At 31.7% G+C, this 27646-nt stretch overlaps 1 protein-coding gene across 1 annotated transcript; it reads right to left on the bottom strand.

Moving 5' to 3' along the window:
• Positions 1-125: 125 nt before the first annotated feature.
• LOC133172856 (sodium-coupled monocarboxylate transporter 1-like) lies at positions 126-27274 on the bottom strand. Its single transcript, XM_061307689.1, has 17 exons — positions 27201-27274; positions 19834-20240; positions 18352-18420; positions 16524-16575; positions 14115-14182; positions 10790-10870; positions 10482-10555; positions 9765-9905; positions 9361-9496; positions 7683-7768; positions 7185-7297; positions 7029-7099; positions 6388-6474; positions 4814-5088; positions 2789-2889; positions 2439-2557; positions 126-1656 (listed from the first exon to the last, which is right to left on the bottom strand). Exons 2-17 carry the CDS (start codon positions 20179-20181, stop codon positions 1480-1482), a joined length of 1998 nt encoding a protein of 665 aa, XP_061163673.1. The 5' UTR covers positions 20182-20240; positions 27201-27274; the 3' UTR covers positions 126-1479.
• Positions 27275-27646: the final 372 nt, after the last annotated feature.

Genomic DNA, 27646 nt, shown 5'->3' on the forward strand with positions numbered 1-27646 from the left:
CAACTTTACTTAGATTTAAAAATAAATGTGTTACAAACGGCAAATATCAAAACACTGAATAAAAATACCCCACTAAATCGCAAAAGAAATTAAAAAAAAAAGGAAATTAAAAAAAAAAAGTTTTATTTTATATTTCCAATCTACGACTCACTGACTATAATGTAACTGTGATATAAATTGTAATAGGATAAGTTCAATCGAGTTACATTTTAAAAACGTTCAATTTCACTTAATCGATGGACAATTGCAAGGGGCAGAGAAAAAGATTTAAAATTGTTCATTGACGGCACGGGGAAAGCCGTCAAAAACATCGCAGCACTGTTAAGGCGTACTTGAAAGAAGTCAACAGAATGTAAACGTGCATGAATACATACCATTTTAAACTGAATTTATTTTTGTAAAGGTACTATATTATCTTATGACTTTAACATTCTTTGAAATAACATTGTATACCCCGCTCTGTACTGAATTTGGTTTGGTCATGTTATTTGACAGTCACGTGATAAATGCATGTAATGTGTACTGTATGTAGGTCACAAACAAATTTCAATATCGCAAGGGCATACCCTAGTTAAAATTAAAAATTAAAGTAATGGATTGTTTCTACATAACTCGTAGTTTATGAAAAGTGTCGCTGCTTTAAATAGAATTCGCATTTTATTAGTTTAAATTTCAAGTTATCTGACTGATGTCGAAATATGTGTGACTTTTACCAAGTATTTTATGTATTTATCAAATTATGCTATCGATTTCGGGAAAGCAGCAGCATTTTTCAAGTTAAGGAATAAGTCCGTTATGTGTATTCAAAAAATGGTCAAGATCTATTTAGTATATGCCCTTGCGAAAAGGCGATTTAATGAGGCACCTCAGCGTGAAACATGCACACCCTATAGACAAAAACACGGTAGAATTAATTCAATACATTCTCTCGATATTTTTTTTATATAATGGCACTAAACAAACGTTTCAGATTTGTATTAATGGTCTACCTAAGATTTGCAAATAATATTCTGCTTAATAATAAAATGCATTTTTCACTGTGAAAAAATTACTTGATCCGCCTCTCACTGCACATAAAATGCGTCAAACTTTACCATGATGACGTCATGTCGACAAGTGCATTGCGATCAGTGACTTGTTTATATCTTGCTGTGTGGGATTTAACTAGCGACAAAAATGAATGCAGTGGTAAGTTTTAATGTAGTTCATTACTCTTATGCAGTTTAGATTCGCAAATTATTTCATTTTCTGTTACTGTGAGGAATTGCTATATTTGTGTGATGTCACAGTAAACTTTTCCCGTAGAAATTAGGCCCCGCCCCCTTTATGCAGCCTTAACAGAGCTGCGATGTAACATAAATTCTAACAAGAAAGCCTTAAAAGTTTAAAGTTTAACAACGTTCAGTCTCTAATTAACAATATACAAAGGACAGAACACAATGATATGTTTACTGTCTAGCCAGTATAGTTCCTCTAGTCTCACTGGGAGTGGACAACATGATTGATATCAGACTTCCACAAATCTCTTGCAGACAAATTCTGAACTTCCATTGTCTGATTTCCATCTCTATTACTAATCTCTTTAATCCCCTTAAGGACCACGTTAATATCAGCGAACGACTCTGTGTTTCCATCCGGATTGCTTATGGGCTGGTCCTAGCATGTTAAACAAAAGGATATGATAAAAACTCGAAAATCTCAGTGATATACAGAGAAGTATAAGAAGAAAATTTTAGGGATGTAAAATAAACAAATGATTAGTTAATAAATGTTCTTATGGTAAAGGCATATAGAGCTAAGTTTTTTCTAAGCATATCATTTAAAATAGTAATAAAAATTTGATTTATCAAAAATATATACATACATGTATATTATTATACAATATATATATTATACATATTAAAATAAATCTGAAAAAAAATCATTCTTACATTTTTTATTCTTAAATTAGATATGACAATAAATTTATTATTTTTTCATTAACATTTTTAAGGATTTATGCATGAATAGATGATCAATGTAATGCATAATAGAAGTCAGATATAAATGTGATGTAAAGAAAACTTCATGCAACGAAATACAGGATTTGATAAATATTTTGGTATTTACAAATGTTAGTAGCCAAATACCTGTGAAAATAACAATAATTCTTTGCATTTACAGAAAACAGTTTTTACTAACAACATCCTTCATTATATTTTATTACATTTCTGAAGAACTATAATTCAATTAGATACTAGGTAATTGAATCAAAATGAAGTATTTTGAAGAAATTCGATACGGACAGACACACTGATAAACGGCAAGTTGACATCGAATTTGCACAAAAATGAATCCCACCATATGGCATGCCTAAACAAAGAGTGTACTAAAAAATTACAAGCATCTGCTGTGAGTAGTTGCTGAAAAAACTGCGACGAAAATTTGCCTTGATTTACCTCTTCGTAGCTTGTACAATGATATGATTTCTTCCTCCAGGTCTCTGGTAGACAACAACATAACCAATCATAGATGGGTATTAGGTATTTTGGATCTACTTCGTCTGCTTTCATTGGTCCTTCGAAAATATAGAACAGAACATAATCATACAATCTGTTTTCATTATTTTGGCACTGTCTTATATCAAACAAAAAGATCAATATCTAATACTTTAGCTTGAATCAAGGCATTTATCAATATACATGATAAGTACAGCGATGTAAACCTGAGATGTTGTATGAAGAAATACTGTTCTAGCTTTGAGCTCACACATGAAAGATATTTCAAGTTAGATTGCTGATAAATTAACCTGTAGCTAAACTGACAGAGAGACCCACAATGACAGCTATAAGTAATCCTAGAGTGGAGTACCACAAATAGGACAAGGAGTAGAGAGCATGAAGGACAGACCTACAAAGAAAAAAAACATTGAATATACGTCATGTAAATTTGACCTACATACCCAAATAAAACACAACTGAATAGAGATTATAAAGAGTTGACTAAAATACAAAACTGAAAATTTGATATAGGACATGGAAAGTTGATCTAAAAGACAGAAAACAGATCGTTGAATGGACGTCATAAAGAACTGATCAACAGAACAGAAAAACAGGGCATTGAATAAAGGTCATGAGGAGTTGACCAAATTATGAAGAAAGAGATAGGTTTTATTAAAACGTGAGTAAAAAAGCTGGTTCGTCTCCACTTTTACACCACATTTGGTTCTGGTACATGTTGCAATACTATTTGGAAAATCAGGGTGGAAAGTGCTTTCATGCAAAAAAGAAATGTTGTGCAATCATATGTAAAGAAAAAATACAATAAGGTCAAACATTTAAAAAAAGGGGGGGTCAAATTTGACCAATCTTGCTTAAACCCCATCCTGATGAAAAAAAATATTTTTTTATTAAAAAAAGATAAACAAATTACTATTAATATGGTGTAATTTCGCATAGGGAAAGCAACTTGCTTATTGAGTTATTTTAAAATGATAGTATCACCAAGCAAATTATTCATTTAGTGATACGGTTAAAAAACTTCAACTCAAGATCAATTTAAGAAATATCGGAATAGGTTTAACATTAATTTTCAATTTTCATCAATTTCGCAATCTTCTTCCATTCTTAATCATATGAAATATGATTGTATATGGTGTCCCAAAATATATAAATTGAAATAACAGCCAGGAACTTATGCCTAAATATATTTCTTTAGTAAATGTCTCATTTGATATTGGAAAAATGGAATTTTTAGCAAGAAATATTTCAGAAAATATTTTGATTAATTTGGAATTGTGATGTCATAAAATTACACAAAAGTTCTGCTAAAAAATTGAATTTCAATCAGAATGGATTTATCAAAAAAGCAAAATACTCTCATTTTGAAACTGAAATTATTAAACCCATTTTCAATTTACTTAACCCAAACTTGAATCATTAACGTATCGGACTTACTTAAAATAGAAATCCAGAAGATAACTACGACGATGCACTGCTGTCCTAATTTAAGAAATTTCGTGCAATCTAGAGACATAACCATTACCAAGAATGTACGCCATTTAGAAAGCATCTTTTCTCAAAGTAAACAACTCTAGTAGGTTTTTGAATGACTGTCAAATTATGTGAATAAAATTGGACAGCATTTGTTATGTTTACATGTATAATGCATTTGATGTAATTCAAAATTCATAAGAGTACGTTTTACAGAATCATCAAAGGGTATAACATATTCTGGAAAACCCTGCAAACATTTTATTTACATTAGCAGAATGTTTGAGGACTGCATCCATAGATTTAGAGAAAATATATCAATGAAATTTGATTTTCAATTTCATAATTCTTTTATGAGATAAGTAAATTGTCCAAGGGACAAAGCATTCTTCTTCATACGCTTTTTGGATATTTCTATCAAATCAAGATATTAAATATAAATTGGCTATTCAATGATAAATCAAATTTCAAAGAGAGGCTTTAAACGTCTAGTAAATGAAACTTTTTGGTGTGGCATACCTCTTTGCAAACATGCAAAATAAACATCATAGTTTTGTTTCCAGTGCCATCATTTTTTCACGTATAAATCCAATTGCAGGAGCAATTAATCATTTTGGAGGGAACAAAGAACCAAATTTGCATAAAAGTAGGATCACACAGTAACCAAGTACATTTATTATATTAGGTGCATACACATATATTGGTGACGTAATGCAAGGAATTATGATTTCTTTTATCTTTTTATAATTTAAATTTTATCAATTTTAGTTTGAAATATTACTCTGCAGTATACAGCATCAACAAATAAAGTTGAATGCTTAGCTTATTGTACTAAGTCTCACCTCTCTTCGGCTACTTCAGTTGCCTGTGTTGTGATAGCAGTCCAAATATTGGTGGGTATCACAGTCTGGTCGAAATAAGGCGTGGAAAAATTAAAGCTAGTTAGATTCTCTTGGATCATGGAGGTCATAAATGGCAAGGGAGTCGTTAGGTTAAGATTAGCAGAACAGGTTTCTGAAGGGAAGTCCAATTTTTCCTTTACTCCTATCACACTGTACTTAGCAATACCGATCCACATCATCACAGCATAGGATACAAGTGGTCCCACCATAGCTCCCTGCAGGTTATTCATTTTATTTCTTGTAACAGTGATAGATGGGTCTTTCATTTATTTAACAGTTTTGTTGGTAGTTTGGATATTTTCTTAGGGGATAACATTTTCATAATCATGTCACATTTGGCGACCAATAGTGAAAATATGATGCATTTTTTAAAGGGCGGGGTAGAATCTTTAAAAGTATTCCAATTTCGTTGATAATGTAGACTTCAGTAAGGCGTTGAAAATAAATAGGAGACTTGGGAATGTGAATGGATAACGCCCAAATATCTCTTCATTTTGCATCAAAAAAGCGTAGCATCAGTAAGATTTTTTATAATAAGTTAACACCTTCCAAGTTTTCCATAGTTCATTGAATTACTGTGTACTTAAAAAAGCGGGCTTCATATTTTAGCGGCTTTGGCGCGGACAACGATGCGCTAATTCATGAAGACCGCTAATAAATCATTTATTAATACAATACATGGCACTGATATGTGTAGCGCTAATTTATGATTATGCCAACAACTCCATACCTCTTGATTGCGCTAAATTTTGAATACGCCAATTTATGTACACGTAAAGTATTTTTGTTTATCTCCAATAATAAAAATAAATTAAAATTTGATATTCCTGAAAGGATAAATTAAAAGAATTAAGTGAAAAATATATTTGCCTTTGAAAAATACATTTGCCTTTGAGTTTTCTGTAAATGAAACATAAATGCTAAAATAAAGGACTTCTTTACAATAGCTACAGATTTACAACTAAAATCCGAGAAACGTTCCCACGTTCCTCTGCTCATTTCAAGTGCTTAATTTCAATAGTTTGATCAGTTGTCCTCAAAAATTATTATTTATATTAATACAATGACATTATAGAACAAATCTCATCTTTTGTACAGACAATTATGTGTTGCTGACGAAGATATCATGTAAGCTTAAGATTGTGACTTTGTAAAACACAGCTTACACTGAATAGACTTAGAGTAAATATGCATTTCCTGGGAGCACTGTTGATTTAATTAATTATTTTTAATGAAAATACTAAATTATTGAAAAAAAAAATTGTCACACTTTGTATATTTGCCCCTTTTTAACAAGGAAAGAATTACTAATTAATTTTTGGTAAAACATGCCAACATCAATAATTTCTTACGTCTACATAATATGTGTTTGTTAGCTAGTGATGCACATATCGATTGTATATGACAATCGTTAAAATTTAAACGTATTGCCACCTAAAATTGGCTTCTTATGTTCTTATAGCCTGTCTTATATATCTGCAAAATATTGTTGAATTATTTTTAAATTAACTTACAATAAAGTTACATGACCTGAAAAACGCTCCTAGAACCACGAAGCCATTTAGTGCTCCGCTAGCAGCCCCCATAAAGCTTAAAGCGACCTAAAACAAAGAGAAAAAAAAATGATTTAAGACTCCACTTACATTGCTTATTTATAATCCTGTTACTTGACCTGAAAATGTTAAAGTTTATGTTACATAAGTGTGCAAAATAATGCTATGGATAATTGATCGTGATTGATACGCTGATAACAATAAGCCATTGAGCCATTATATTACATCTAGTAGAATATTGTCAGATAACTATTTAAATTTTAATACATTGGTGTCTTCATACAAAGCTCTAAATGATCTAGTCCTTTATATACGTAATTGTCAAATCATTTTTCCAGTATCTCTTCTATAGGGTATTTATACAATAATTGACAGAAACGTAAACTTGTTTTTCAAATAAATTGATAAATCGCATTTCTTGTCTACATTTAAAGAATATCCAATTCCTGAGACTCAAAATCTGATATCTCACACTGATCCTGCATGGGGAATATTACAATAAAGACATCTTATTAGAAAAGAATCTTTATTTCAGAGCACTGAAGAAAAGAAATGTCCACAACATATAATATCAGAGATTCATGATTTAATATTCTGTTTACCTGTAACACACTTCCTCCAAAATTCTTTACGACAAAAGAAACTCCCAAGCCCAGAATTCCAAATAAAATCACTGAAAAATAAAAGTCCTTTTACATAAACTAATAAATCAGACCAGATTCTAGTAGAGTTCAACTTAATACCGAGAAACGAATTACCTAACATCCGGGTTATCCATGTATGGACTCTATCAGATTTATTTTTGACATGAGGTTTTATTATGTCTTCCCATGATGTGGCTACTTGTGAGCTGAGATTGGACGATACAGAACTGAAATATGGAAAAAAATCTTTTAAATTAATAAGAAAAAACAGCTTTAACTTCTTGGTTAGAAATAATGATATTGTTAGCTTTAGGACATTCATATTAAACTGGGCGTTTAATAAACTAATTGCACCCCCTCCCATATCATACCCCCATTTAGAGAAAATATGTTAAAAATGAAAAAGAGGCTTTGAATGATACCTCCGGGTTTTTTGTTATTTCCTCTTTTATGTATATACTTACTTCCAACCGAGGAAGAAATTACTACATATGATGTAATGTATAACCCGTAAGTTAAAAAAAAAGATAGTAACAGCGAAAAATTTAAATTCCCTTTCAAGATAGAAATGTCTTTTTGTGTAAGTTTGTGGATGTTAAGATTATGTCTAACCTTAAAGCACCACTAAAGAGACCAGCTATAAACAATCCAGGTACTCCTGGAACATGCAACATCTGAATCACGAAGAGTGGAATGATCTAAAATAATAATTAAAATTATCAGTTCATAAAAATTCTTATTAAAAAAATCATGCGGGAAAAACACCACATATAAATGTCATATTCCAAAAATTATTTAAGAATAGACTTAGATTAATAAAAGAGAATAGAGATCTGAATTTTTCAGTTGAACCTTGCAAAAAAATAGACTTTACAAGTAAGTCAATCTCAAATCCTTTCATATAAAAAAAATATATCTCTTAATTTATATGATACTCAAGAGTATGCTACGAGTGCGATCAGTCTTTAGACCAAGACAGGCTACCAACAGATAAGTTGATGTAACAGGGATTTGTTAGAGTCTTGGTTAAAGTCAGGATTTCGTGGTGATTTTAATGACCTTGATAGCAAATACATGTATAACCTTTTTAGGTTTATTTTGGCTGACTTGTTTCCTACAAATTGGTAAATCTTTGTTTTTATTTTTGAATTTGACTACGGAGTGTTCCTTCTACCTGACCAATACATATGGCTCAAGGCGGGAATGACCGCTCGACAGGGGATGCTTACTCATCCCAGGCACCTGGTCCTACCTCTGGAATTAAATCTCTCTTAACAGATTAGTTTAAATATTTTTTTTCGAGATCGATCGCTGTTTGTTATCTTCATCCTTTTCATGAAGAACGTATAGCTCACAAAATCAAACGAATATTCAATAGGTTCTGATAATTGGTCATATTGATGTTAGGAAGAATAGTTAAAACAGGGTTCAATTCACTGGACCTTTTACCTTCGATCAATGTTGTTGAAATAATAAGTTCGTATAAAAATAAGACTTCCTGTTTATTCATTAAGTATTTAAATTATAATTTGAATATATCTAGTTCTTCATTTATCTATAACAAATACTTATTTTTAAAACATTGCAAAATTCAAAAATAAATGTTGATGTTTTTACCTATACTATTAAATAACACTCACTATAGAAATGACTTACATATTAATTAAAATAATATAATAAACCAAACTCTACGCTGAATTTAGTTTAGTCACCTTATTTGACAGTCACTTTATAAAAGCATATAATGTGTACTGCATGGAGGCCTACAGCTATTTTTAATATCTCAAAGGTATTTCCCATTCAAATAAAAGATTAATTGTTTCTGAAGAGCGTTTTTAAAACGGTGGAATCATCATCGTTTGAGGATGATCAAAACTCGTGGATCTCGTGGGTCAACGTTACCCACGAATTCACATCCCCAGGAACGTTAGACTTCGTTAATAAATTGTTTTGTTGAATCTACCGTGTAAAGGAGTAACCTACGAAATTACCTTCCCAGGAACAAGGAAAACTATGTTGTTCCACGAACATTGACCCCAGGAACTTCATTGATTCCCCAGCAGACTTCGAATTGTACTGTATTAGTTTAAATTTCTATGAAAGACTTGATTATCCATTGCTGTGTGGGATTAACTAGCGACAAAAAGAATTACAATAATTACAATGGTAAGTTTAAAATATTCTTTATAGGTACCAACTGCGCCCCGTTATTAGCAGACCTATATTTTTTGACCTCAGCACAATTTTTGTAGCCTTTACAGCGCTGTGTGATAATAATACTGAAGTTCACCTGGTTGGAACTTTTGATTTCTTTATCTGTATATGGATCACACCCTTTCATTGCGTAGAAAGCAAACACAGAAATTCCCGCCAAACACGCTGTTGTTACCATCAGAAAGAGTCCAAAACAGTTCAGCAATACAGCGCTAAAATAAATTTTCTCATTTAATTTTCAAGCCTGGCAGACCCTTGTTAATTTTAATTGAATATAATTTTTGTAAAACCTTCAAATCTCAGATAGAATTGTGGCAAACATAAAAGCTTTTGTTAACCGAAGATTCGATAAATTAAATGTTATATTATAAAAGGCAGAAGTGGCCAGGCCTTTTCTCCATATCCATTGTTTCGAAATATCGATGATGTAGATACCGAAATTCAACTGTGCATTCTAGATACTGTCTGGACCCTGCTTACATTTTCGCTTCCCTGAGTGAGGGCAAGGCACTAAACCTCTGTATGCTCTGTTGACTTGCTCCAAATGTCCCCACCCAGTTGATCATGCCTCCAATTGTTAATGCCCAAAAGGTGTGTCGAACTGTTGGATCGAAATCAAAGCTGCAAGATAGAGATAAAACAATATCAGTATCACCAAGAAAGCTTGGCTGAGACTGAAGTTTTACCCTTGCGTTTGAGAAACAAAGGATGAAATTCTGCCTTTCGATCAATTAAATGGTTAAATGAAGTTTGATTGAAATGTTTCCTGAAAAAAGAAACTGAATGGCATATTTCTGTCATCCAATCACCATTCCATTTCTTTTACTAACAATTCAGTAGACTGAATCGCAGAGTTTCATCCTGTGATGCAAAATGTCAAAGATTCTTTTATTACTCTCATTATTATTCTCAGTGTATATAAAGTTAATGTAAGGCAATGCAGCTTGCAAAATCTGAAATAACTGCTTGGTTATGTTCACATAAAGTCACTCTTAAATGCCTTCATCAATTGTATGATAAAAGATAAGGCTTGCAGGAAGATACAGACTTCATATTTATGCACAAGATCTGTTGGTCTAAACACATAAAAGATTCTAAATTAGATGTCGTAAAATTTCATTTTTTGCATCCATCCTGCATGTACCGTATAAAAGCGATTTTCATCAATGATAACTCTGGAATTCTATGTCAACTTACTTCCAAAAGTCTATTCGACCCCACTGGTCATTCAGTTCCCACACTTTAGAAAATCCTCCTACTTCTACAGTGGCCTTAAAAAGTCATTACTTTAAATCATTATAGTACACAACTTAATTAGAATTGTTTTTAAATCTCAATATGCCATGATGGTTTTACCTGAATATTATTTGCTAAAATATTTTTGGGGTACTTAAACTGGACAAATAAAAACGGCTAGTGTCCATTGTTGACATTCTGAAAGGTCTTCTATGTTCTCAATATTGCTTTAATAAAGAAAAGACATTTATTGCATATCAACATCGTACCTTAATCACAATAGTAAATAGACAACCAAACATGATGATGGCCTGAAATGCATCAACCCACACAACAGCTTTCAACCCACCCTGTAATGGTCAAGAAAATTTGCAAGCATTTTAGTATAGTTTTAAGTCTATCCTGAACACTGCAATGAAACGATTATCTAGTTTTAATGTTGAAACACTGTAAAACATTTGGAAATGTGCATAATGTTCAAAGAGGCATAACCTGATATTGTGGTATATAAATATCCATAAAAGATAATGAGATAATAAACAGTGACTAATAAATTAAAAAAAAAACCATCCAGAATCGTAAACAAGGCGAGAACATGCACATCATAAAGAGAAGGAATAATCATCTTCTGTCATTCGGTCATATCAGCTGTTAGACAGTATTTTAAATTTAGAAACCAGTAGTCAAAATTTATATTAAATCGGTAGCATAACAATTACTGTGAAACACGTCCGTTGAAATAAAATCCAACAATAGGCTGTATTTACAAACAAGGTAATTATATTGAAGAAAAAATTGGCGAAAGTGTGAGTAATCAGAACATGTTCTTGAGTACCGGATCGATTGGGAAATATTACACCGAAAATAACTGTATAAAACACCCATACACTGTACATAGAAATTGGAGAATTTAAAATATTCTTAGTTGAAAAATCCATCTGCTAATAACATTTTCAAATAATCTACGTATGAATTTTGTATTCCCAAATGTTTTGCGATTTAAGGTAGTCAAATGTCTACAGGAAAAATCACAACTGTCATGTATAAGTATTAGTTCTAAATAATCTGCGTTAAAAATCATTGGAAGATTAATTTCTGGAAAAAAAATTCGTATCATTTAATTACTTCTCTGTCCGGTATTTTTTTTTTTTTTCATGCATGAATATACAAAAACAAAGAAAAGAAATGGTTATTTATTATTATCATTTGTAACACAGTGTGCTTTAAAGGATAGTTTGCTTAATTTGTATGAAAAATTATTAACTTGTCGAAACGCTTAAACATAACTACGGGGTTCATGTCATCTTTGGTGTTTTGAATGGAAATTTAAATGTAAACAATAAATGTTTGAACTGTTTCATCATAACGTATTGTCTTGATTCTGAAAAATGTTCCAAAAGCAAAACACCTTTTGATCATTTGTTAGGAACCTTAAAGTAGCCAAGAGATTTAAGAATGAAGAGTTGTTATCTTCTGTATCATTATTATCATAATTTTTATAATGCTTCAATCCTAACGGACAAGCAACAACGTAGAGCGAAGAAAAAAGGAACACTGTTGCCGGGAACAAATTTTACCTGTACATTAATAATCTTGTAATCAATGGCAATAACTGTCAAATAAAGATTTTATGTGCAAGGAGGGTAGGTGCATATTTTCGTTGATGAAAATATGCATAGGACAGCAGTGTCTATCGCTTATCCAATGACCAGAAAAGCAGTTATATCCCAATTGATTATGTTAATTTTAAAGAGTCATTCTCTATAATGACTTGAATTTTTATATAGGAGCTGTGGCAAGCATAGTCTCAAAATGTCTTTAAACTCTCTATGATGAAAGTCTTTTATACAGTAAACTTAAATCAGGCAAAAATTGGTTGCTATGTGTCATGGTTACCATGGCAACATGTCCTAAAGTTTGAAAAATTGCATTTTTAATATGTTCAGAGCCCCATAGTTAACATTTGCAGCAATGCAAGCAAGTGTCAATGACTGTTTCCAAAAGTTGAATGCCAGATGTCATAAATGCATGATAAACATGTTTTGTAAATCAACTATTACATACATTACTATGGAAACAAAGTATTCAAAAGTAATAATTTTATTTATTGAATTTTATATGGTCATACACTTAAAAATAAAAAAAAAATTATAGATTGAAATGTAACCAAATAATAGAGAAAAGAGTCTTGTAACATATACCAAGGACGAAATATGATATTTCTTATTGGTTGGCAATGGTTGTCATGGTTCCTACACCATAGAGAGCTTCAAATTTACACTCTGTATGTTTAAATCTGATCCTATCTTTTAAAAAAGCACATTTCTATATAGCTGGTGATATATTTTTAAAGGCTTTGGTGTGATACGAATTTTCACATGTCAAAAAATTCAAATAATATTCTTTAAATAAAGCGTTGCTATGGAAATAAGCAGAAAAAATGTGCATAAAAATCTGAAAAATATTTTGTTTCCTTGGATACGTACCCTTGTATGCAGATTCCCAAAACTTTTATGATTGAGGTTTATGAACAACTAACCTGACTTTCAATTTTGACTACCACCCGATCTCTAACTGGATGCAAGAAGCAGACACATAGGGTTTAATATTGATATAAAGTTAACAAAATCAAACTTTTTCCCTTCTTGGTAACCATAGCAACGGTGTTGTTTTCTTCATCAAACGTTAACAATATATGATATTCAACTTTAGTTCTACCAGATAAGTACTATTTAAGGTGAGTCAAATATTATGTTTCTTGATTAAATGGTAAGTAGAATCCTAAACCAGCAAAAGAAATGTCACTTTAAACCACTGGTATGTTGTTTCCATGGTTACACTGCAAAGTAGCAATTAATCCCAATTTTTCTTATGTTGTTGGTGTTGCAAGGTCCTAAGGATGTATATTTGCCAGTCTTGGATTTTCATGTTTTTCCTCAAGATAGTAGCATTATCCCAATCTTAGTAAAATATTTTGCTTGGTTACACTGTGTTACCATAGCAACCATGAACGTTATTTTCAGGATAATATTGCTAATACCTAATTACTTAAGGTCAAATATTTTTATTGTTTTTTTAAGTATTTATTGAATTTGATCATGTAACACCTATCATTATTGATTTTTAGCATTTTTCAGCATTTAAAATGTATTCCAAATGTCCCCATGGTTACCACTTACTTAGAGATATATTCTAAACAGTTTCTTTATAGCATAAGTGGCAGCAAGGTGTCATGTTTTTGAGAGAATAGTTTGTTTGTTTTTCCGCGTCTTTATAAAGATTCAATAAAGATTTAAAATAGCTAAAAATGTCAATTTTTCAATCTTTCCGGCTGTTGCCATGGCAACCAAGACACATAGCAACCAAATGTTATTTGATATACGTTTCTGGTGTCAAGCAGTAATAATTGGCAAAGTTTCATCAAAATCGGTGACTATGCATGGCAAAGAAGTTTAAATGGTTACAGAGAATAGCTATTAATTACCACTATTTGCAATCTTTGTGGTTATTTATAAAGATTTAATGTAGAAAAAAGGGCAAAAAAAAAAGATTAAAATTGTTACTGGTACAGTGTTGTACATGTACAAAACTTACCATGAAAGTGTAAAATGTACAAACTAAACCGATCAGAAGAAAGGAGCCCCACTCAGGAAAACCAGTTACTGTAATATGAAATATATATATTCGGAATTTAAAACATAAAAGATAAAATGAAGATGCTGACATTTTTGCAAATTACTTAATTAAATAGATTTAAGCAATTATTTCTTTACAAAAAGTCATATGTTAACGAAACAACCGTCTAAATATCAATCAAAACAGACAGAGTAACAAAGATGTTATATATCCTTAAACACTAAGGAAGAATCCTTCTCTGGCTTCTGACTAAATGAATTTTTTCAAGTATATTTGTTTTCTCCTTATAACTGTTTAACTCTAACTAGAAATGATATATTCTATTCAAGATCTAACATGGGAGGAGAATGAAAACATCTCCCTTTCTTCTCTTCAGATTAATTCGGATATTTTTCTAATGTGTTTAAAAGAAATGAGGTAAAACAGATTTACGTGTGTTTGGTACTACCTTAATAATAAGGGATTAAAATTTAATATATCACATACATAAATTTTTCCATGCAAAGTACAATCTTGATTTTTTAAAAAAATCTTTTGATCTTAGAACATTTATGAGTTTAAAAAAGAAAAAAAATTAGGAACTAGTACATGTAAATTGTTTCTCTTCGTTAAATAATGTTTTTGTTGTTGTTGTTGTTGTTGTTGCTGTTGTTTTTCTTGATTTTTTTTTTTGTTCCATCATGTATCACTTTATGGTCTATTCACCAAAATCAAGACACATTGAAATAAACATGTACAAAGAACACAGGGAGAAGATATTCCCTTAAAATTTAGGAAAGAAAGAGGGGTAAGAAAATATCTGTTTTAGTTAATTTATTTATCTCAGATTAGTAGTATAATTATTTAATTAGTGGGTTACATGTTTTCATTAATAAAATACTGTATGTACATGTACAATATCACATATCAAAAAAGGAATACATTATAATTAAGACGGACGGGTGCTGAAAGAACCAAGTAAATATTTTATCGTCGTCATCATAATAGAAATGCTGCATAAAACCGAATTTACCGTAAGTAATAGGGGAAGTATAGTATGTATTTTTTAATTCTTTCCTTTAATTACTCATAGCTTTGGGATTGGCTGATATCCATTATTTAGAAAATCTAGGAATCATACTCGTAACTTATGTTCAATTGCACGAAATCATCCGTAAATGTAAAAAAAAAAAAAGCAACAAAAATTTAATAATTTCTAGAATTGGTCAAAATAACGAAAGAAAATATACGAGTACATGTACGATCAACCACTTAAAGTTGCATGGTTTTCTAAACAATTTTATGGCATGTGATTGCTGTTTTTTTTTAAATAAAAATTGATGATGTTTTTAGTCAATACAATGACTGAGAAGTACAATATTCACCACGTCCTTCGTGCCCCATGAATATGGTTTCTCCTCAGCTGATTAAAATGAAACAATATTTGCATGTTTAAAACACGTTATGTCAGAATGCACACGGCGGGCGTGACCAGGGTACCATGGTCCATGGCACCAGATCTCACCTGTGTGGATTTTTTAAAAGGTCCGTCCTATACAAAAAATACTATAGTTAAACATAGTTTACTATAGTTAACTATAGTGATAACTTTGACACTTTGATTTACTATAGTGATCACTATGACAATATAGTGTTCACTATGAAAACTTGGATTTACTATGGTGAAAACTTTGATTTATAATAGTGATAACCTTGAAAAAGTGATAACTATCACACTATAGTGATCACTTTGAAAACTTTGATATACCATAGTGATCACTATGACAGTATAGTGATCACTTTGAAAATTTTGATTTGCTGTAGTGACAACTTTGTCACTTTAATTTACTATAGTTAACTACAGTAAACTATAGTTAACTATAGTATTTTTTGTTAGGGTTGTTTGCTCAGCTCTGAATTTGTATTGTGTCAATGGATTTTGAGGTTGATTACTGTTTGTTATCCCTATACTTAATGATTAAAAAACTAATTACCTCATAACATGCAAAACGTCATTATATAACTACATACTAATACATGTAATAGAGCTAACAATGAAAGAGGTACTGTATAAGATATAAAAGATGCACACATCATAAAACAAAAACAAACAGTAAAAAAGTACAGTACGCAATGATGATAACTCAGTGCGATGTTTGATTCTCATGATAAACTGCCAAAGTATTCACAGTAAATACATGTATAATGGATTCACTCTATTTTCCTGTTTAAGAGGGACTGTAATCATTAAGTTCTTTTGGTACACTAAATATTAATGATTTTTCAACGACATACATTTACAGTAATTCACAATTTTGCAGGTTCCTCCAGTCAATGATCATCTAAACATAATAACTCTTTAAACAGATTTTTTTTTCTGAGACTGACCTGCTTCTAAGGCTGTTGCAGGAGCAAATGATGCAATCCCGGTGTATATTAACTGAAACACAAGAATTTTTTTTTGAAAACATGGGAAATGCACAAGGCCTTTATATTGTCATGAATGTTCTGCTCATAAAATTTTTCCACTTAAGCATGAATAGAAATGTACTTCATTTTTTTTTTTATCTGACCTGAGCATACCACACAATAGAGGGGATAATGTCTATATTTTTTTTATTTACAAACTAAATCGTTTACTGCAGTTGTTGCATTGTGTTATCGTTTATGGAGTTGATTTGTCGTTCTAATTGAATTACGGAAGAATATTAGCTGCCAGTTTGGCAGTTATTTTTTTTTATTTCTACACTCTAATATTTTAAATTTACAATTTAATGTGTAAAATTTACACTATAATCTGTAAATTTTACACATTAATCTGTAAATATATACTTTAATCTGAAAAAAAAAATGAACTGTAATCTGTAATAATCGAACGGTCGTTTCTTGGCGTTATACATGATATTTGAAAATAGTATAAAACTGAGATGTTCACAAGTGTTTGCTTAAAAGTTTATACATGTGCATATGAAAAGTAAGGTGGGGCGATTTTCTTATGGGCCGGCCTCGTAATTTTCCCCAGCAACATATCGGGAATCTGATTGTAATCCAGTTTATTTCTTGAATACTATAGTGAAGAGCAACGAACAGTAAAATAAAAGTATATCTCAAATATTTTTGTCTTTTCATTTGAAGGTCAGGTCAAGTTTATTGGTCTATAATCATGATGTAAATTTTAACAGTTAAAATTACAGTCATTTTAGAACATAAGAATAAAGAAACATTGAATCAAAGGATATTGATTTCTAAGTTGTTCCAAAATTAATTTAAACTCACTTTAATTATTAATACATGTATAAACTTTAATAATTAATATATGTATTTGTTATTTGAAAATTTTAAATTTAATATGTAATTCAATTGTTGTCCGTGATTCGTATCGAATGTAATTCAATTAATGCTATCAATAATTGAACTGCTGAGCACATCAAATGATTTTGCATATAATGATATCAATATTAAGCAGCTTCAAACGGAATGTTATAGTTTACATTATCTTCAAAGGTATGTAGCAAAGCTGTAAATTGCGTCTGAATAGAGATGGTTGAGTTGTTCTCACAGAAAATAAATATATGTTAAGTCAATTCTAGGTAAAAAAAAAAAAAAAAAAAAAAAAAAAAAAAAAAAAAAAACTAAATTCAAGATGAAGGGTGGGTGAATCACGTTCATAGGAAGGTTAAGGCCAAATATTATGACACAGATTAATTCAAAATAAGAAAAGTAAATTACATTATTCACTTGTAGAAAACGACGTCAAAGATGGAATAATGAATTTCTCTTCTATATGTTACCAAATATTTGTTTGTGCCAAATTCATTGTCTTTCAAATATTTTTCTTTCTATGAATCTGTAGACAAAACCTGGGCAATCCAAATACTATGTAAAAACAATCTTCTATATTTAACAAATTGCCAAGACGAATGTTAGAAATTGTACTATATGTAAATGACAATCAAGAGAGATGTAGATTATTCTCTTGCTGTGACCAATTTGTATCAGTGCATGGAGTTAAAAATATATCTTTAATAGTTTCTGTAAAACCAAAGTAAAAACGCAAGGAATTTAAAAACCCCTACCAAAAGCAAAGGATAATAATAATGCATTTGAAATTGTTTAATTAAACAGAAGAAACAGTTTTAGTTGTTTATGAATAGACGCTTTATACAAAAACTGTATGAGTTCTTTTTTATATGGAAAATAAATATTTCCTACCTACCGAGGACAGTATATTTATGACTGTGGCCGTCAGTCTTGCAGCTCTGGACTTGAATCTCAGTTCAATATACTGCAAAGGAAAAAATAAAAGTTTTACTAGATTGTTTGGAAGCCTCCTTTTTACGAGGGGTGATCAAAAAGTTCGCAAACTATCTCTATATTTACAAAATCACAATTCAAATCGAATGAAATTGGGGAAATATAGAGCCATACACATGTTTTATAATAAGCAGATGTTATATAATCTTTTGTTCCATGTTTGTGACGTCACAATGTGAAAATGACGCCAATATGTAGGTGACGTGTTACAAAAAATGGTTGACTCTGTCATACTCGAACGGCTGTAAAGTTGAACGTATATCTTTGAAATTCCTTTGCAATAGTATGTAATAAGTTGTACAAGGTTTAAAAAGACGAAAGACTTGCAAGGAGTACAATCATTAATTGGATGGAATGTTTTAGTATAGGAAGGGAAATGGTTAAATATGATGTTTGTTCTGTTGCCCAGTAAAAGCAAGCTGGGGAATAGATGTGCACTTAGTTGAGTGATTTGTTATGAAAGATCGCCAAGTTAAAGTAATTAGAAAAATAGGTGAATATCTTAACAATAATATAATTATTAAGTCCCTAAAAATCGTTTACTTTAGACTTAAAACATATCAGATATGATAAAAAGAAGACGCTCACACTTTATTGGATAAACAACGCTCCTAAGATAGAGGAGTCGGGTTGTGATGGTCACAATGCTCTTTCTTGGAAAGGATACCCCTATCCACTCATCCTATTGCAGAGATTTGGTCATTTCTGATAAATGGACTGTTCTTTTTTTTTTTTTTTAAATAGCTTGCATGGTAAGATATATAAGATATATAATAAATCTTTTAGCTTCTGTGAACAGAACGCTATGGAGCATGTCTCGTGACCGCCTGGATCACGTGAATCTCGCATGGGCAGAACAATGGCAGATGTGTATTGAAATCGGAGAGGACTACTTTAAAAAATAATGAACACTGAAACCTAATTTTATTTCTTTTATGAAAGTATTTCAATTGTTCACCCGTCGTAAATTGATTGATTGAATGAATGTTGTTTTACGTTCCGTTTGAGAAATTTTCACTCAAATAAAGACGTCACCATATACCGGTGAAGGGCTTCAAATTTAGATTTTAATCAGCACTCACGGCCATTGTACAATGACGGATGCCTACCATGACAGGGTGTTTAAGTTTTTAAAGCCTCATCCGAAGACATGCAGCTTTCACTTCAAAGTGATGAGCACTTGATGAAGGAACGGTTGCTACATATTTTTTTTTATTGACTTAGGTCAGTCGCCGCCGTGATTCGAACACACGACCTTCCGATCACGGAGCGATTGTTCGACCGACTGAGCTATTGTGAGGGTCCCTCTATTTTAAATATAATTATATGCATTGGAACTTTTTATTTCCCATAATGGCAATGCCCAAAGGGGGTTTATACTAACCTGGTACATGCTTGTTAATTTCAGTGGGTAGAAAAGTGGAACAAACAAGAAAGCAGCCAGTGCTGCCGCCGCCATTTGTCCAAACACATACAAGTAATACTGTGTCCCCTTAGTATACATCTCTGCAGGCGCTCCCAGAATCAAAATGGCTGATAGAAAAGAAACAAGGATAGAAATGGCTACAGGAACCATTTGCAGAGTGTGGTTTCCCATTAGGAACTCATTAGTAGTTTTCTGTTTTCCTCCTGCCATAGCATAATAAACTCCGATGCATGCCGAAATGAATAGGATTCCCGAGAATACAGCCCAGTCAGCAACAGTGAAACTCTCTTTTGAAAGTCCTTTCATTCTTGTTTTCTCTTAAGAAAGTTCTAATGTATGCAGCAACTTCAAGCTATTGATTAGGACTGTTAAATAAAAAAGGCAAAAAAGTATAGCATGTATAAAACTGATATCCATTAGATTAAGTATGTCTTTATTAAAATATTATTTCAATTTTTCTGGTCACCACATTTCAAACACATTTTAATTGATGAAATATTAAGACTATTACAAAATAACAGGATTTTAAAAAAAAAAGACATCAATCACTGTGCAAAGTTTAATCACTTAAAAACAAACAAGATATCCACCGGAACTTTAGAACCCCTCCATTGTAATAATAACTAGTGCTAATTGTAACGGGAACCGTTACAGATGTTCCCCAAACGGCTCCCCAATCCCTTATGATGCCCCATTCCCTACAAGCTTCAATGAATTAGACAATACTTTTGTAATATAAATGGATACTTTATTTTTAAGGGTATTTCATTGGAAAACTACTCCGATATAGCCATATAGGTATTAGCCAATCAAATTTCAGCGCATGTGCTTGCACATGTTTTCTACATTTTTCACATTAATTTTCTTATAGTGTCTCACAATACATACATTTGTGTTAAATATTAAAGAATTTCATTGAAAAATAAGAGAAATGTTACCCTTTAAGTATGAGCCAATCAGAAATCAGCGTACGCGCATGCATGGCCTTGCATTCAATTTTGATAGTATCATATTGTAGGAGCTCTATGTGCCTATCCATGTCGTAAATTTCATCCTGTTTTGTTGAAAACCAAGGGAGTTATAGACATTTAAAGTTTCAACCAATCAGATTGCAGCACACCTGCATGCGCGTGTTTTCAAGAAATTTCCTATATAACATGTTGTAGCACCTTCTGATATATACTTATATTCTAAATTTCAAAGTATTTTGTGAAAAAACAAGGAAATTATTGAGATTTTTGTATCAGCCAATCAGAGAAGAGCGCACGTGCATGCGCGTGAGTTCACGCTAATTTGACCACGTTATCTTATCTAGACTACTAATATATCTTTATATTTTGAGTTTCAAAGCAATTCATCAAGAAATACAAAAGTTACGGCTTCATCAAGTATATCAGTCATTTCACTCATTGCACGCGCGCGCACGTGCATGCATGTGCGCGCAAAATGACCTTCGTTCCGAACACCTACACAATATGCCGATTAACCCTAAAAAGGTTTCATGTCAATCGGATGAGTGGTTCTATGAGAACACTCCCGGACAAAAAAGTACCGGAGAAGAAAGTAGAAAAAAAGAATAATAATAATAATAAGAAGAAGAAGAAACAGAGTAAAAACAATATGTTCCCAAACTTCGTTTGGGGAACATAATTATAGCATTTCTTTAAATAACAAGAAGCCCCTAGTGAGAAATTCAAAATTAATCGAATGACATTACTTCCGCCGAAACCGGAAATAGACAAAATTGCATTTTTCACAGATATTGGCAAGGAATGGGATTATGAATGTCACAGACGAGGCCAGGCCTTTTTGTCCATCGAGTATCGTCACTTTCAACCACTTCATGTTAAACAGGAAGTAGCCCGCAATGACTTATTTTTTGCAGATATTGACAAACAGCTAATTACTTAAGACTCCCAATCTAATCTTTAATCGAGTGGCATCAATTTTTTTTTTTTACACCGGAAGTAATAAATTGCTCAACTTCAAGGAAATCAGGATAGACTACGATGATAAAATTTATTAAAAAACTGAGCAACATTATTATTTTTTAATCGAATTAATTTCTCCATAATGAACATTTACATTCATGAACCGAACCAAAAATTGGACGGAAGACCTATTCGTAGCTTTGCATTGAGTTATGCTATAGATATTATGTCACCCCAGACGAAGTCAGGAAGACATATTGTTATTGTTCGACCACTAAAGCGGTCCGCACAATTTCTCGAAGATGGCTCTGTCAATCTTGCTGAAACTCCACTGTCATAATGATCATTAACTAAGGATGTGTAATCTTTCTTCAAATTTTTTTAAATGGCCACTCTTGCCATTCAAACTGATAAAAAATGGTATTTTTTAAAATCATCTTTCTCGACTGCTTTTGATCAAATCTTTTTGAAACTTTAAAGAAGTATTTTTTTTTTTTTGTCTCCTGTCAAAAATAATTTAGGCAAAAAATTTGAGAAGGGTGGACGGAAAATACGATTAATTAAGAAAACTTTATGTCACGTGACCAATTTGTGATAAATTGCCAGTGATTCCGTCTTGCAAGTTTTTTTTTGAGAATGGCCTGGGCAAACTAACTGAAACTTTATAGAAATGTGAATCACCATATGTGGTTGTGTTAAATCCCTTGAAAATATTCAGATTTGGCACTGTTGCCAGACAAAATTCATATATTTTTTTTTAAATTCCGTTTCTTTCTGTAATTTTTCATAATAGCTGTCTTGTTACTTCATTGAGTTGTTAATCGCATCCTATCAAAATGATTCCTGCAAAATAATGGAACAGAATGAACAAAAAGAACGAATAATTAAAAAAAAATGCAGTCGAGTAAACGATTTCGCGGTATTTTCACACATGGTTTTGTCCTTGAATGTTATCATAGACGGTTTTGACAATATTATTGAAACTTCCATAGAAATAATAATCACTATTTAAAGTTTTGCAAAACCTTATTTAAAATTTTCTCCAGGGTTGTCATTAGAATGGAAAAAATAATTTATGTTCAGTTTCCTGAAACGTGTGGCCTAAAAACGTTATATAAACATTTTTGTGTAAACCTATACAGCTGTTTTCATTAGCATTTTGCGTTTTCTGGTGAATGTATTACTTGCATATGAATAATATCATTCAATGATATAGAGAATTATTTCAATTTTATTTCCATCGTTTTTATTCATTGAAAACCTTGAAATCCGCTCCAACAGTTCCGTTAAAACCCAAAAGATTTAGCAGGCCGGAAGAGTTCATGATTCTGCTAAAGTAAGAAAGTTTACACATACTTTATCATCTCATGAAAATATCAGCCTCCTCTTTTTCAGAAATGCCCGATTTGAAGAGGAAAAATCAGGAATTATTTTGCGTCAGCCATTTTTTGACTCAACTGAAATACTGTTATGACACCTGCAAGTCATAATTGGAATGAAACAAGTCAGCAAAAAATAAGACCCAATGATAGATTATATTTGCTATGGAGGTCATTATAAAGACCATAGATAATGACATCGTATTTAATACGTCCAACAACTCACCAATTTGATAACTTAATATTGCAAATTCTCATGTAAATATGCAACACTTTATGATCTCTCAAGAAAATATAATTAAATTTTTACCAAAAATCAATAGAATAACTAAGCTTAAATTCAAATTAAAATGTATAAAAAGGAGAAAAAATGAGCCATTGTTTTAGATATTTTGCCAAGTTAAAATGATGCAGAAGAATAAATAGAATCAGTAGATGACGTCACAATATTTGACCTTTGACCTCTTGATATAACTTGGACCTTTACTGTTTACAAATTATGGAGACTTCTTATAAATATGTTCAAATATCAGGTCTCTACTAAGAATGGATCAAAAGTTACTTTGCATTTAATAACAGGTGGTCAATCGCATGTAGATGACATATATACATTCTAAAATGTCTGCTCAATTTGACCAATCTGACCAATTTATAGGATGTCCCTATTTTTTTTTTATTACAATTGATGGAAACATGCTATAGCTTATTATTTTTCTTACATACATCATTTATTATGAAATGCGAAGATAAATAACAGTAATTGATCTCAAAATTTCTACAAACATTACAAATATTAAATAGGGCCTAAAGTACAGCCCACTGGATATTCAGGAGATGGGATCAGATGCCTAGGAGGAATAAGCATCCCGTGTTAACTCGTCATACCTGCCATGAGCCATATGTATAGATCAGGTAGATTATTGACATAGCGACTTTTTTCCATAAAATTTTATTTTAAAAAATCGGTTAAAAACAAATTTCATGGGTGCTTGTACTACATTAATCAGCTCAGTCTTAATGGACCGTTACTTAGTTTTTACACGTACACTAACATGTCCGTAGACAATTCAGTGTGTAAATGATAGTCTAACGATTAGTATAAAAAAAAACGTTGGTCAACAATTGACTTAATGATAGATTGTATTTGTTGACAAGGTCACGCAGGTGAGTTAAGGAAACACTCAGGTATTCTGACTTGAGTAAATCAGTGATACAATATGACGTCATAGTGGTCGAGATCACGTTAATTTAGAACACAAATTTTCTTAATATTGGTATTTAGCGATGTAAAATAACTCCTGAAATTGAATAGAAACATGCAAATATTGACAAAAATGAAATGATTTTATTTTGTTATGCTGTATCTGTCACTTGGGCTAAGATCTCTGACCGATGACGTCATAACTGTTCAACAAGTAACTTGAGAATTGATCATGTTAAGTAACGAAAATATGGCTAAGACGGCATGTTAAAAGATGCGTAAAAGGGGATTTAGAAGTAAACACCGTGAATATTGTGTGTGATTCATATGGAGTTAAAGTTTGTTAAACAGATACGATTATTCATTTTCATCGATTATATCTTCTGTTGAAGACAGTCCGATATTTAGGCATCCCGATCGACCTTTCCTCTGTCATTCGTTACAACAATAATGCAAAAGAACATCACTAAGCTGGATACTTCAAAACATAAAATTTGTACAGATCGAAAGCTTGTGTTCTATAATACTTGGAAAGTGTTGCTAGAATCGTGAGGTAAACATGGTTTGAAAAAATGTCTCTGGTTAAATGTATCTAATGCAATCATCGGATAAGGTTTCGTAGGAATGTGTGGAATAATTATTTTTCCCGACCGGACAGTGGGATTCAAGCAGCACTTTTAAGGGATAGGAGATGGTTTTAATTATATTATTTACTCAAATAAATTATTAAACCCCGGGGTAGTGTTGTTCTATTAACTATTTTATCAAGGAATATTTTGCTATTAATAGTAGTCACATGATGACGTCGTGGTAGTGCATTTCTTGGCTTCAGACACTATGTTGTCTTTATGTAATAGTTAATAATGGTTTCCGTTTTATCGGCGGCTTTGATAAATTATCAAACTTTCTTTAAAAAGTCTGAATTTTCCGAGTAATGATCTGTATGCTTTTCTCGATCATAGAACCTATAAAATGATGACTTAAAATGAGACTGTTTATCTTCTTGTTTATCGACTTGTTTGACAATAACTTACCTCGTTTTAAAATTGTTAAAACGTAGAGCATGCTCTTGCTTACATGTACTAGTATCGAATCAATTGAGAATTATAAATCCCATTTTCAGGTGATAAAGCATAGGCAAAGGAAGTTAGTAATGGAAAAGTTGAAATCATCATCTTTATCATAAAGCTAGGCTGTCAGTCTGATTAAAATCAAACCTTCACTATCTCATTTTATTTTGATTGTCGCGTGAAGGTCTGAAGAAACTCCATATTATGTCACATGTGGATGACCTAATGATTAGCATATGCGAAATATAGGTCGTGACCTTTTTTAACCAATCGCATTGTGCGTACTTAAAGCGCTTCGTGAAATTTCAGATAACCAGTTAACAATACGGCGTCATCCACGTTTCAAGAGGCACTGGACGAAATATGCGGACTTTTTTCCATACAAAGCTTAAAAGCGGAGCAGGAGAAGATGATTAAAACTTTACTGGAGAAGAAGGATTGTATTGCAGTCCTACCAACTGGATACAGCAAATCGTTGCCATACCAATTATTATTACCATTGACACAGAGGTTGGGTTTTGATGCTGATTTTAAGATTATTGTATGTTGCCCGCTTGTCGCGCTCATGCAGGACCAAGTAAAGCGACTGGAAAAAATCGAATGCCTGCGGACTCTATATAAAGGTGCATGTAACGTTATTTATCATTATGCAATAACAGATCCAGCACAATCTCTTGATTAAGCTATATAGCTTGAAATAGCTTTATTAGGCTACAAGTTTTGAAGTGTCAAAACATAAAAGTAGAGGTTGGATTAATTAATATCTGGAGTATTAATGTCCTTTTACAGGTAGGCCTATGAGTGAATACACGGAAGTTACATCCCCATGAACATGTAAAATTTAAGCAATCCACAAAAATTAGCGCCCCCCCCCCCCCCCCCACACACACACGAATTTTAACGATTCCTCGGTATTGTTTATATAAAAAAATAACTTTATTACAGGAAGAACCAAAGAATTAGATGAAAGAATTCTGGATGATGATTTTGATATTTTATTCGCATCACCGGAAGCATTAATTGGATATCAGCACTTTCGCCTGCAGTTGCAGAAGTACAACATCGGAGTAATTGTGGTTGATGAATTCCATACTATTTACGAATGGCAAGTATTTCTAACAAATATCTGTAAAAAATATATTTTTGTTTTTTTAAAGCACATATTCCCCTATTCTTTTAAAATCGAGGGTTATCAAAGAGTTTGTGGTCTCCCATTCTAAAATTGTAACTGCTTTAGGTACATGAATGATTTTTTTTTTTTACACATTTACAGGGCTGTATATATACTAGTATATAGGTCCCTGACATTTAGTCAACATAATCTTTTCTATCCATACAATAAACTACAAATCATAAGCTTTATTTTTTTAATAACTTGTCAATGTTTTTGTAAATTATGATATGACCATGTGGTGCAATCTCAAAACACAACCTAACTGTTATGGAGGAAAAATCTTTGATGATATGAGCTTTTGTTATCCAATAATCACATTAATTCACTTGTGTGGTGTGATATAATTGTTCCCTAAAATTTGCTATTTTTACCTCATTCTACAAGTTCTATGAAATCTAATTGTAAATTTTAAATAGAACGCCCAATTAATCTATAAGGAGTTAAAAATAACGCCATTGTGGGGGTCTTTTTTGCACAATCTATAAAGTTTCACTCTGATAAAAATAGCACATGTACATAGGAAAGATTTGAACATCCTACAGAGAAATATAATGTATGTATCCAGATTACCTGTTTTTAAATGCCAGAAAAGATTTAGTGAGTAGAGACACACATTTAATGCCAATTTGTAATCCGAGTGTCCAAAGTCACATTGAAGTGACACTGCTAATGTGCGGTACAAATTGAACTCCGACTATCAGATTAACCGACATAGTCAAGTGAGAATCTTTATCTTTTGTATAAATCAATTTACAATATTATGCGTTGATTTAAGCTGTTCATGACATTGCATAGTAATATAAACAAGACAGGTTTCAGTCTTTATTAACCTAAAGGGAATCTCATCCAGAAAAGTGTATTGAGGCAGAGGGAGCAGACATCAAGAAAAATGTTGTGGGGCATCATGAAATTCAATGACGACAGCGCTGGGTGATCATATAATGCCTTTTTTAATGAACGATAATTCAGCCACTTATTGTATGAAAGCTAAAATTTTCAAAATTCTTAAATTTTTG

Source organism: Saccostrea echinata, unplaced genomic scaffold (assembly GCF_033153115.1).
Source record: "Saccostrea echinata isolate AGI-Se365-2 ecotype Australia unplaced genomic scaffold, CSIRO_AGI_Sech_v1 ptg000055l, whole genome shotgun sequence".
NCBI classification, from domain to species: Eukaryota; Metazoa; Mollusca; class Bivalvia; order Ostreida; family Ostreidae; genus Saccostrea; species Saccostrea echinata.